Source organism: Kogia breviceps, chromosome 12 (genome assembly GCF_026419965.1).
Source record: "Kogia breviceps isolate mKogBre1 chromosome 12, mKogBre1 haplotype 1, whole genome shotgun sequence".
Classification (NCBI taxonomy): Eukaryota; Metazoa; Chordata; class Mammalia; order Artiodactyla; family Physeteridae; genus Kogia; species Kogia breviceps.
Window position 1 is genome coordinate 65,971,356 of NC_081321.1, and position 13,525 is coordinate 65,984,880.

The following is a 13,525-nucleotide window of genomic DNA, read 5'->3' on the forward strand; positions in this document are numbered from 1 at the left end:
ACAGTGGTGGGGAGTCCATTGCTGCCAGGCTTATAGCAAAATTCTTCACCGCATCTGCTCAGTTCCATCTTGGTGTGGGGGGCAGAGGTTTTCAAAGCTCCACGTGCACTCAAGGTGTCTGAGTCCCTCCTAAAGCTCCTTCCCCATGGCTTAGAACTGTCCCTAGCTGCTCAGTGGTGAAGTGTCTCAGCTGATGAGTCCGTGGATGGGACAGCACTTGAAGATAATTCGTCCTATAATCCCTACCTTCTCCTGTTCCTCATGATGGAAATTTTGGTTCTTGCTCTCCTTCCTGTTTGGGAGACTTTGTAACCCTCTAATCCAATTATCTTCTCTCCCTCTCTTAGGCTTGGTCTTCATCCTGAAAGGGAAAAAACCCAGGTTGTGGGTTTCTTTGAATTTTTTTCCATCCATCTTAAGAGTAGGCTGGGAAAGGAAAACTGTCCTTGAGATAAAAATTGGAGAAAAGAGGAAAAATGAAATTCACTGAGAGCGACCAGATTGTTCTTTTCTGAAACCATCTATTGCACCTATATTAGCATTTTACATAACCTACAATGTAAATATCTACATATACCTGTAAAAGTACACAGCTAATAATTATGTAATTTAGATAATTCAGAAGAAACCTCAAAGTTTTATAGTACCTCACTTATTTTAAAACATTAAACGTCATAGAGATTGGGTTGAAGGTAAACTGACATTATCATACAACTTAATGCATCAATTTATTTTTAATATCAGTGAATTTTAAAATTAATTAATATAGTTTTCTTTATAAGATGAAGTTTGTAGGAATACTACTTGGACTGAGTTTCAGGTTTGGTTCTACACTAAGTAGTTTTTTTACTATAGTATATATTTTTCACTTTATATGAAACCATTGAAGTGTATGGAAATGATAGCATAAGTAAAATGACGATAGCGTTAAGTAAAATGACATTTGACTTCTCTGTTCAGCATCATCTTATTTTCTTCTTTGTAGACATACCTCACTGATGAAATTCAGTAATCCCCCAAATAGTAAAATATTGTATATCATATCTGTGAATTGTGTTAATGTAATGCAACCTATTAAGGAGATATGATTTTTAGAAGACTATCAAAGTAGCTTACCATTGATAGAACTAAGCTTAAGTTTATTGAGAGTAGATTAGAGTCTTGGAATATTAGAGTGAAAGGTTACCTAGACAAACATCCTCAAATAGGTGAGAAAATTTGAGGTCTAGAAAGCTTCAGTCAACCTTTTATCCATCACCACTAGGTATACATGTACATATACACATATGCAGTCATGTATATATATATTCTAAACTTCATATTCTAAACATGTATATATTCCAAATCAATATAATATATTCTTTTTGAAAAGAGTTGTTATTTTGTTACTGATGAACGTTTAAATGCTCAGTAATTTTCGTAGTGTTTTTTGGTATTAGAATTTATTCCATTGAAATGACAGCTTGAAATGTAAAAATCCTATTCTAACTTATAATTCTCTCATTTGCATTTAACTAGGGCTTGGAGAAGGACCATATATGCTGGCAAGTTATGGGCAGACTGGCCTTATTCTGGGGGCCAATATGACCAGTAGAAGCATTTTCTCTCTGCCAAGAAGTGGTATTCATGGCAATTTATTTTTTAATTTTATGATCACTCCAGGCCTTTTCAAAGAGAAGGCACCATGTAAGTATGATTTCCAACTGAAAGTAAGAATTTAGTTTTCCATTGACCTTTTTTCATTTATTCATGCAGTAAATATTAATTGGGAAATCTAATATGTTTATGACATTTTTCTGGGTGCTCTAAAGGATTTGCAATAAAATAAGACACTGGTATATGAACTAGCTCTCTCTTTTGTATATAAAATCATTTCTTTGTTTATCTATTGGCATATATAGATGCAATTAGAATTGCAATTGTTTGGTTGAGGTTTTGGTCCCAAATAAAGCACAGCTTCAGTTTTCATAGCATTAATCACAGAACTTAATTTGAAATTTTTGAAAAATAGTGTGCTGATAATTAACATGTGAAAGATTTTAATGCTAGATTAAAGTAAAAGAAAAAAAGCTGTGATTTAATATCAAGGAAGTTAAATTAAGACCATAAATCAAAGTCTAGATAGTCATTGAGACGGTCTGTTTTTCTTACGTGGCGTTGTCTGTCGTGGTACCTGGCACCACATTTACTGGTTTGCCCCTGTAGATCTATACTGGTTGTATCCACTTGGCACCTGTTCTGCCTGGTGGTTAGTGTACCCTTCTTTTTTTTTTTTTTTTCGGTACGCGGGCCTCTCACTGCTGTGGCCTCTCCCGTTGTGGAGCACAGGCTCCGGACGCGCAGGCCCAGCGGCCATGGCTCACGGGCTCAGCCGCTCCGCGGCATGTGGGATCCTCCCGGACCAGGGCACGAACCCGTGTCTCCCGCATCGGCAGGCGGACTCTCAACCACTGCGCCACCAGGGAAGCCCTAGTGTACCCTTCTGATCCATGATGTTCAGGCTACATTGTTACTATTCTTACCCTGCTTAGAACCATGCATGGTGTGTTCTATAAACTTAGGAGATATTTATTGAATGAATGAATCCGACTTACGTTTCACTTATTCAGAGAAATCTCCTGATTTTCCAGTTAAAATAAATTGCTCCATTCTTGTAAAAAGAGCTCCTTTAATTCTTTTTAATCTGTGAAAACACCTATCACAGTCTAAAGTTCTAATTTATATATTAGTTATATATTTTTCTCTTATAAAAATATCTTTTATTTTTCTTTGCATCTTCCAGTGCTCAGCAGAGGGGTTAGTAAGTTTTAGGACACAATAAATGTCTTTGGAATCGTTTATTGGATTTGAGAGAGCTCTTCATTATATGATTTACAAAAATTAATTTTTTTAATAGAAAAATCCTAGTACATTTAAATTAAGGAACTAAGACCTAAAGAAATTAAGGTTTAAGAAATTAAATCTAAAATCTCAATGAAGAAACTTATATGCCATGGGTTTTGTAAATATAAGGGAAACTTTTAAAGCGCATAACAAAAAAGCATAGCATTTCTCAAATGCTTTGTAGTTGTTCATTAGCTTTCTCATCATCTCTTGGGAAATAGACAATAATGTTGAGCAAATAGTCTTTTCTTAACGCAGTAAAATCACTTGCAAGAACATTTGCTCATTAAGAATCCAGTGATATTGAAACGCAGCACCATGTTTAAATTGATCTGTTTCTCTATTCTCTTTTTCTTTTCTGTCATCCAGTTTAGCCATTTGTAGATTTTCTACATCTGAAAATGTTAAAGCTTGCAAGTACAAATGTGTGTCCAATTAACTGTTCAACTATTTGTATGGAATTGTACCTTCTGGGGTCCTAAGTTGATACTTCCTTTTTTTCCCCAAAGACATGATCAATTATTTTAAAAATGGAACTTATCAAAGACTGATTATTTTTGGAGCTGTCACTTTATGCATTGCATTAAAATACTGTTTTTTCCTTTAGAGATCTTATAATTCATTTCTGAAATCTTTGAGATTGGCATTACCTATGTATGACAATTGTGCAGTTCTGTTTTTGTCAGCTTTATAAATGAATTTTATAATGCCAGTGCTGATGATCTGCCTTCTCCAGAGAACCCAGGGAGTTCTCAAACACTGCTCTGTTTTACAGCATTGGCACTTGTTTCCTTGGAATCTGCTGAAAGGCCAAACTACTTTCTCTATGTCCATGATGATGACACTCTTATTCTGAAACTGTGGGAGGTGAATTCAGCCTTTCATCGGAGAGCCACATTTTTTCACCATCAGAGCCTCTGGATTCCTGGTTACAGTGCTTTTGAGTTATACAGCAAGAAAGGATTTTTCATCATATTGACAGATTCTAGTGCTAAAGCATCAAAATTTGATGATTCTGAAGAATTTAAACATTTAAGTAGCTTCAGCATAGAAGGTATGTTTCCTGAGATCTTCAAATACAGATTAAGTAGATAACTTAAATAATGACAATATTTATTAGGTTTTAATTTAAAAATCATTTTTAATGTGTATAATTAGTTGCATGACCTTTTATGACCTTAGTAAGTTTCTTAACCTCTCTGCCTCTCAGTTTACACATCTGTAAAATGGGAGAAATAATAATACCTACTTCATAGGGTTATAGTATTACATAAGTTAATGTGGTAAATTGTTTAGAACAGGCTTAAATGATGTTATATTTATGATTGCCTCAATGATTACTTTCAGTGCTGTCTAGGCTTTGGAAATAGAACTTACCCATGTCTCCTTGTTGTCTAGTTTTGTATCTACCTTTTCCTTCATTAGAAGGCAACTTCTCATATAGTTTGATTCTTAATGATAAAGACAATGTGTTTATCTCTGTTCTTTGAATACTATGGAGTCTGGTTCCACTGACCTCTAGAAGATTTTTCTGGTTCAGCAGAATCCTGGTCTTATTTCTAGAGATCCTTGCTGTTCTATAGCTATTGAATTTTCTAAATTTCAGAGAGGAATCCTCACTGCCTTATGCAGTGTTTAAAAGTCATGCTTTATTTTCAAAACCTAAGAGCTCGATATCTGCCTTGGGTCTCCCAAACAAATTTTTTTCATTCTAACAGACTCTTCTATGTCAGTCTAAGAGAGCTAATCATTTGCCTTTTTTTTTGTTGTGGATACATTTCTATAAATCTCTTTGGATTTTAGAAAATTCAAACTGAGCTTCAAATTTTTGCCTTTTGAATGGGGTTCATGGACTCATGAGAAAAAGAGTCACTGACATGGCTATACAACATTCTATAGAGTGAGCGTGATATTTTTACTTGAATTTACTTAAAAGTTGAATATTTCCCCTCCAATACACAAATCTGCTCCAGACCCAGTGGCCTTATCTGAGCTTTGGACAACTGCAGCCAATGGCATCATCAAAATCTCAGAAACTCATCTTTGTGGGCTTCCCAAACCTAGGATACACAAAGAGTTTATTCTAGTCTTGGAACCAACCCTCTCTCATGCCCCATGATCCTAGTAACCCAGGTCTGATGAGTATTTTAATATTTAGATGCATAGATGCCTTCCAGAAAGCCTTATTTTCCTTCTCATACCTTGGAATTGAATTCCATATCTGAAGTTCAAGAAACATAACCTGCTTCCTGAACTTTCTCCCTTATGGAGCTCTCTCCTTCAGAGATAGTTTTGGACTGCTGCAGAAGGACTGGTCTATGATGTGGGAAGGGGAAAATATTAGCAGAGTGTGCAGGAGAAAATCTTCAGTCAAGGAAGGTTTTTCTAACTACAAGCATGTATTATTAAAACCTATTCATTCATTTTTGTCATTAGACAATACTGACCGTGTACAAGGCAATGAGCTAAATTCTGTGAGAACAAAGATGGAGTGTTTTCCTTACGTCTGATGTCAGGCAATAAATATGTCTTTGGTCTTTGCCATTTTTCCAGTTGTTTGAATTTGGCAAGTCACTTGGCTCCTCTTAGCCTCAATCTCTTCATTTATAAAATGGAAGTAATACCCACTCAACAGGATGTTGCAAGAGTAAAATAAAATTATGGACAAAAATTTATTTTGCAAAAAATAAAATTCCAAACAAGTGTATGCTATTATCATGATACACAGATCAATGAACACCAACTAAACATAAGGAAAGGAAGAAGATTTAGAATTTTCCTTGGCCTCCTGCACCTCTTGCTTTTTTAAATGTTTGGAAGATAAACTAACTTCTTTTTTTTTTTTTTTTTTTTGTGGTACGTGGGCCTCTCATTGCTGTGGCCTCTTCCGTTGCGGAGCACAGGCTCCGGACGCGCAGGCTCAGCGGCCATGGCTCACGGGTCCAGCCACTCCGCGGCATGTGAGATCCTCCCGGACCGGTACACGAACCCGTGTCCCCTGCATCGGCAGGTGGACTCTCAACCACTGCGCCACCAGGGAAGCCCCAATAAACTAACATTTTGATATTCAACCTGAGCATGAAATGCTTTGATCAGCAAGCAATTACAATGCTTTTTATTCCCCATAGCCCTGTCTTTTCAACAGCATTATAATCAAAGAAAGATCAAACACTAAAGGTTTACTATCATAAATCATTATTTTTCAAGCTGTCCATTTTTGTACACAACCTAAATTTCATTTTTCCCCAGAACTCCAGGCAGCAGTGCCTTACAGGAGGATGTGTGAATGGAAATATGAACCTTGTGCCACTCCGTGTTTTAAAACGTGCAGTGACCCTGCAGCTCTAGCATGTCAATTTCTTCCACCGTAAGTCATGTTTAACCACTCATGAACAGATTCTAGCATTAGCGGATTCTGTCAGTGATTTTTTTTTTTTTAGTTTAAAAAAATTCTTAACAATAATCTGTTCTAGATACTCATTCACGAATTTATTTTGTCTTATTCAAGCAGTAGTTATTGAGGGTCTGCTATATGCTAGCAATTCTTCTAGCTGTTAGGGATACAGTATAGAACATAGTATTTATCTTTAGCTTAAACATTTTGTTGCATTGAGGCAGAGAATAAAAATGTAAATATATAATGCAATATATTGTTAGATGGACTTATGTATTATGGAGAAAAATGAAGGTAAGGGAAACGGAGCATAAGGCAGGTGTGTGTGTGTGTTGGTTCATTAATGTAGGGTGGTCAGGGAAGAAGAGGCTGACAAGGTGACATCTAGTAAGAGGTGTGAAGGAAGTTAGGGAACTAGCCGTGTGGATATCTGGGGAAAGAGCCTTTCAATCTGAGAAACGTGTAAAGGTCCTGAGATGGGAGTGTGTTTGGTGTGCTTGAGGATGAGCAAGGAGTCCAGTTAATTGGAGCCAAGTGAACAAAATTGAGAGGTAGGAGAAGAGAGCAGAGAATCACAGTGGTGGGTGAATCATATAGGGCCTTGTAGCCTGTTGTGAGGACTTTTTTTTCTCTGAGTAGCATCCTGGTGTATTTGGGGCAGAGGAGTGACAGGATCTTTTAAAATGTTTACACTGGCTATTGCACTGACTTTTGGTGAGGGGAAGAACAAGGGCAGAACTGGGCAGTAATACAGACATGAAGGGGATTTGACTAGGTTGGTAGCCCTGGAGGTTATGTGGGAAGTGAACAGATGCTGGATATATTTTGAACTTAGGGCCATAAGGGATGCTGATAGAGTCAACATCAGTTATGAGAGAAAGAGGAGCCAAGGACTTCAGTTCAGGTCTCAGCATTTTGTAGGTTTCAGAATCGTATGAAATCGCCATTTTTGTGGTCAAATCTCAACAAACTCGAATGATTCAATTTAACGGAAGGGCAGAGTTGCCATTTACTAAGATAAGGAAGATGTTAGGTGGAGCAGTTTGGAGGAAAAGCCAGGAATTTGGTTTTGAGGATTTTACATTTCAAACTGAAAATTGTTCGTTGGATTTGGTGATCTGGAGAATAGGAAGAGGCAAAATGGAGATAAGCAATGTAACAGCTTTTTTTTTTTTTTTTTTAAGGAGTTTTGTTGTAAAGGAGAACAGACAAATGCAAGTAGGAGGGAATATTTTTAAAAGAATCATCTTCTATTAGTCATTTATGAGCTTCTGCTCTACAACAAGCACTGGCACTAGAAAAGGTTCTGGCATATGAGATGTAGGCCTTATTTCAAGGAGCTCACAGTCTTTAAGAAGAAGACAGGAACAATAGCAGATAATTGACAATACAGGGGAAAAAGGGCTAGAGGAATAACCACCACAACAACTAGCACTTTGAAGTATTTACAGCATGACCCACACTGTGCTACGTGCTGTACAATTGGTAATCTCATTATTCCCATTTTCAGAAGAGAAAACAAACCGAGGCACAGAGAAGTTAAGCAACTTGCCTCAGACCACACAGTTTGCAGGCAGCAGAGCCAGAGTTTGAACAACTACATCCTGTTGGGTAACAGGTGCTACGGGAACAGAGAGAAGGAAATGATATTTCTGTTTATTTTCTTAAAAATAAAAACAACCAGTTCCTCCTGAAAAGAAGTCTTCACCATTCACTTGGATCCCCCACACTCACAAACCTATTTCCTGTCTCTTCTGGGAGCCATTGGGAAGAGGGGAAATAACAGGGGCCCCATAGGAAGGAGAGCACGTGAGGGAGGAAGGAAGAAAGAGAGAGGGGCAAGGCCAGCCCTGCCACTGGGGAGGAAATCGAGCTATATTTTGAAGTGGCATTTGGCTAGTTTATTTCTTGTGGCATACTCAGTCTCCAGGGTGGTTGAACCCAGATCCTCAGTGCTTCCATTGTTTGGTCTGTAGCTTCCCCAAAGTTTCTTTTTTGGTATAGTTAGAACGCAGAGAAGAGACTCGGCATGAAACTTCACCCCTGCCAAGCTGTTTCTCATCTCTGTCTTCACCACTATTTCCTTTCTACTTCTTCTGGTTCCCTGGGCTGAGGCACCTCTTTATGGCTCCTCCCGGTACTTGCAGTCCTGAGGGGAGACTCAAGTACTGAGTTGGCGTGTCAACATAGCGCTGCATGGCTCCTTCAAGTCCCCAGCAGAACCACCCTGCTTGTTCTAGATGATTTCAGTTCTGGCACATAGCAAGTGTTGAAAATAAAAATATCTAGTGGAAATGAGAACTTTTATGAGAAAAGATGCCAACTAGCATACCACAGAGCCCATATGTAAGTAGAGCTATCCCTATTACATAATATACCTATTATAAGAACTGTTCTACATCTGAGGCATATTTATCAGTCAGAAGTTGACTAGATTACCAGTTGTATGACAAAATAAAGAGGACCCTGCTGTGTGCAACCATGATGGATGACATTTTAAAGGAACAAGTTACTGGGTTTTGGAAGATGATTTTAAAACGATAGCTGTGGTTTTGACTTGCATAAAGCAACTGCAGAATAATTGAGTTGCATAACAAATGATGTTTATTTAATGTGAGGATAATCACCTGGCCCTAGTATTTTCAGTAATCTAGTAACTTTTTCTTTTTTGCTTGACAGACTTCAGAGTAGGATAGGAATATCATATACTGGTTAAAATTTTATTATTTAAGTTCACTTTATGAAATAAATAATTGGTCTTATAAGCTGAGCTGTTCATGTTAAAAAAAAAAAAAAATGTGAAGGAAGTATCCAAGAGATGGCCAAAGGGTCTTCTGTTAAAAGAGAAATGAGCTTTTCTTGGTTTTGGATTTCCTTCCATGAACGAGTGCCCTCTGGTGGCAACACGTGCCCCTAGTGTCAAGTTAGTTCATTTCCACACTGAATTGGAAAGGGGCTGTATTTTTGGTCCAAATTTTTTACTTTATATAAGGCAAATGGAAATGTTTTAAAATATTAAAAATAGTATCATAGCCTGCTGGTGTATTTGAGAGGCATATAAGCAAGCCTTTTAAAACTATATGTACAGTAATTCTCTCTAGTAGGTATGAATCTAAATAATTGGTTGTACATGAAGGATATATTTCTTTTGAATCAGAATAAATCGGACTCTGAGCCCAAAGTGGATGAGAAGGAAGACTTTATCTCAGTTATTATCTTGGTTTCATTCCCTTAGAGGATAAGCGTTCAGGATGGTCCTGCCTGTTTTTGGCCCCCGATTCCCAAGCCCATGCTTCTTGAAATGTGGGCCTCCTGATTTCACGTGCCACACACAAGACCAGATGTTTTGGGGCTTGAAATTCAGTCTCCTTAGGCTCATATACAACCACCTCCTCCCAGAGCACGGCCACTATTTTGGGCACAGGCCCTGAGGCTCTTGAGAACTGCAGCCTCTGCCATCCCCCTTCCCTGTTCTCAGAGGAGAGCAACCATGTCCCACCTCCATCTCTGCCACCCAGAGATTTCTAATTACTTTTCAATGACTTCAGGGCTTAATAATAAGCAGGGAGAGCCCCTGAACATTCTGTTTTTGTTCTACCAACATCGTTATGGTTATTCAAAGAGTGTGTCTCTCTGCTTATATGTGGGGGAGTGTGGGAAAGTAACAGTATGATGAACATAGAGTAAAATCACAATTATAGAACATGGCCTTAGTGTGTCCCAAACATAAGTGTATGTTTTGAATATTCTGTGTTCAGATTCTGCCTCAATCATGAATATTTCTTTATCATCCACTAGCTTGTGACTTCATACAATGAGGTATAATGGAATAATAGCAAGCAGAGCACTGCTTAGCGCTTGATAAGGAGAATAGAAGAAATTTAGGGAAACTGTATCTTAGTTTCCTATATTAAATGTAATATATTTTTATATTAAAATCTTTTTCTTACTTTAATTTTTTTTCATTTAAAGGGTTGAAGGATGCTTGCCCTACTGCCCTAAAAATATGATCCTTGATGAAGTCACTCTCAAATGTGTTTACCCAGAAGACTGTAAGTGTGAACCTTACTTCACTTATTCTGAAAAGTAAAATACTTGAATATTTTTTATATGATGGCAAGTGACTATAAAAAGAAGTTTTAGACAGACAATAAACCTTCATGAGATTCTTATTCATAGTCCTTTTCAAAGTTTTTGGATTCTGAATTACTTTCTAAACCATGTAAGTCTTCGCTCTCACATTCCTCCTGCATCCTCTCTCCCAAAATATTTTCCTTAAAGCTAAACATCCTTATATGAACTATGTGGGCTTCACTTTAAGCAAAACAGATTAAAGAAGAGTATCTTTGCTTCTTTGTAGGCATACCTCTGATTCCCACAGAACCAGCATTAATTTCTCCAGGTAAGCCACCTCTACCCATGTGTACAGGTACCGTTACAACTTTAGACACTAAACTTAGCATCATGTAATTTAAATCTTGGCACTCCTAAACAGCTGCTGGTGTTAGTACTGTCCCATCCTCGAGAGAACCCAGCAGTCACTTTGGTTTCACTGAGTAGCTGTTCACTGGATCAACAAGCCACATTTTCAGAATGGCTTCTACATTTGGTCCACCTCTGTCCCATTTCCGTTAGTAAATATAATAAGAACTTCCCTCACGTTTTTGCCTAGAATTTAGCTTTTGCTAAATCCTGATTAAATTTTCACGGTGACTAAAGTTGACGCTGAAGAGACTTTAAGGCAAATGAAGTCATCCTTTAAGCACTTTTATTCTCATTCCTGTGTTCTCTCCCAGCCTCTGGAGGAGGCATTCTGGGCTCAAACTCTCACTTTGCTCCCTCACTGTGAAACTTGCCTCAGAAAAGGATTGAATAAATCCACTCACAGTGAGGCTTGACAAACCTAATGTATTATTTCTTCTGGGGTTATAATTTAGAAAAATTCAGATATTTATTCTTTAAATATGTTTGACAAGCTTTCATCAAGTGTCAACACTGCCAGGTACTGTCCTGACACTGGGAGTGGGGAGGGGGGAGGAAGGGAGAATGGTGAACAAGTCACAGCTTACCTCTCTACAACTTAGTCTCCTTATCTGTAAAATGGCAATAATATTATTATCTACTTCACAGGGTTCTTGTTAGAATTAAATGAAATAATCTATATAAAATTTCTTAGCATGGTCTCTATCACAAAGGAATTTTATATATGATCAATACCACTCCACTTATGCAGGGGACCTCTTCATTTCCTTCAGGTCCAGAAATTACTCCATCAGACTTCACTGTTGACAAGCTAACACCTACAACAGGTTTGGAATGTGAGGTATGACTGAGTAATCTCTTCAGCTATTTGTCATTTCCTTATTGTGTCTATTCATGTTTCTGTATCACTATCCAGATGCTATTAAACTTCTTTTGGTATGCTCACTAGTCTTTCTTTGCTAAATTAAATAAGCATTACATTTTAACAATTTTATTTCCTTAACTGTCAGATATTTCTTTCTTTCTTTCTTTTTTTTTTTTTCTGGTACGCGGGCCTCTCACTGTTGTGGCCTCTCCCGTTGCGGAGCACAGGCTCCGGACGTGCAGGCTCAGCGGCCATGGCTCACGGGCCCAGCCGCTCCGCGGCATGTGGGATCTTTCTGGACCGGGGCACGAACCCGTGTCCCCTGCATAGGCAGGCGGATTCTCAACCACTGCGCCACCAGGGAAGCCCAGATATTTCTTATTAATTAGACTCTGGTCACACTAAGAGAAACAAATAAAATGCAAATGAAGTCTTAAGGATGATTCCTTAATAGTAGTAATTGTGTGATAGTTAGGTGTAATAATAATTACGTGTGATAACTTAATACTTTTATTTATTGATTTATTAATTGGATAATTTATTAACTTAATAATGTTTCTTTAATAATTCTTTAATGATAATTCTTTATAATAATAAAGAGTATATTGTGGGCTTCTCTTTGGGCATTCAAATATATTTATTAAGCAGCTACTATATGCTGGGCACTGTGCAAGATGACAAATATATACTAGTAAGCAAAAAAAGATAAAGTCATTGAATCCCAGAGCTAGTAATTGTCTTGGCTGAAACATGAGAAATTATCTCCTTACTCCAGATATGCTACTTGTTCTGATAAACCAATGATTTATTCAACCAATATTTATTTAGCACTATTTCTGACTAGGAACTATTCAGGTACCATAAATAAAACAATATAAAAGCAGGCAAAAATTCCTGCTTTTATGGAGTTTACATTTTATTGGATTCTGAAACAGCCAATAAGCAAAATAAATTACCAAGTTATGTAAAACACTAGAGATTGCTGCTCAGGAGAAAAGTAAAGCTATTTTCAATGAAATGATCCTCACTGATCCTCACTGAGAAAGTGACTGTTACTTTAGAGCAGAAAATCTGAAGAAGTGAAAGAGTGAACCACGCAAAGAACCAGGGCAACAGCATTCCAGGCAGTGGGACCAGCCAAGTGCAAAGGCCCTGAGCTGAGAATGTATCTAACATCTTAAAGCAATAAAAGAATAGCAAGGAGTAAAATAGTAGGAAATAAATTAGATTATGTAATAATAGTAGGAAATAAACTAGATTATGTAAGGCCTTGTAGATGATTGTGAAGACTGTGGCTTTCATTCTAAATGACACAGGAAGAGAAAAGGGAGGTTTCTGAGCAGAGGAATTATATCATCTGATCTGTTTCAGGATCATTTTAGCTGCTGTGTTGAGAGTAGGGTGTAAAGAGACAATAGAACCAGTTAGGAGGCTATTGAAGGAATTTAGGCAAGAGATTGATGGTGATCTGGACCAGGTGATAGCATTGGAGATGGTGAGAAATGTCTGGGTTCTGGATCTATTCTGAAGGTAGAGGCTATAGAAATTGCTGAAGAATTAGATGTGAGGTGTGAATGAAAAAAGGCATTAAGGATTCTAAGAGTTTTGCCTTGAACAACTGAAGGATAAAGTTGGCGTTAATCAGGATGGGGAAATTGTGGCAAGTGAAGGTCTGAGGTGGGTATAGTCAGGAGTTCAGTTTTGCTATGTAAAGATTAAGATTCCTCTTAGACATCAGAAAGCTATGGGTACACAGAAATGGTGAACACAAGTGGAGTTTAGGGTAGAGATCAAGTTAAGATGAAATTTTTGTAATTCTTAGTGGATAAAGGATATTTCAAATTGTGGGATTAGATGAGATCACAAAGGGATTGAGTGAAGACAGGGAAGAGAGAAGGGCC

At 37.6% G+C, this 13,525-nt stretch overlaps 1 protein-coding gene across 2 annotated transcripts in view; it reads left to right on the plus strand.

The window, feature by feature from the left end:
• The window catches only part of OTOGL (otogelin like), a 147,375-nt gene that overhangs the window by 94,553 nt on the left and 39,297 nt on the right, over positions 1-13,525 (plus strand). For both annotated transcript variants that reach the window (XM_059081626.2, XM_059081627.2), the window contains 6 exons: positions 1,519-1,686; positions 3,659-3,937; positions 6,133-6,250; positions 10,250-10,329; positions 10,638-10,706; positions 11,533-11,600. In XM_059081626.2, the coding sequence (XP_058937609.1) occupies positions 1,519-1,686; positions 3,659-3,937; positions 6,133-6,250; positions 10,250-10,329; positions 10,638-10,706; positions 11,533-11,600 (782 nt within the window). The remainder of the gene's footprint in view (positions 1-1,518; positions 1,687-3,658; positions 3,938-6,132; positions 6,251-10,249; positions 10,330-10,637; positions 10,707-11,532; positions 11,601-13,525) is intronic.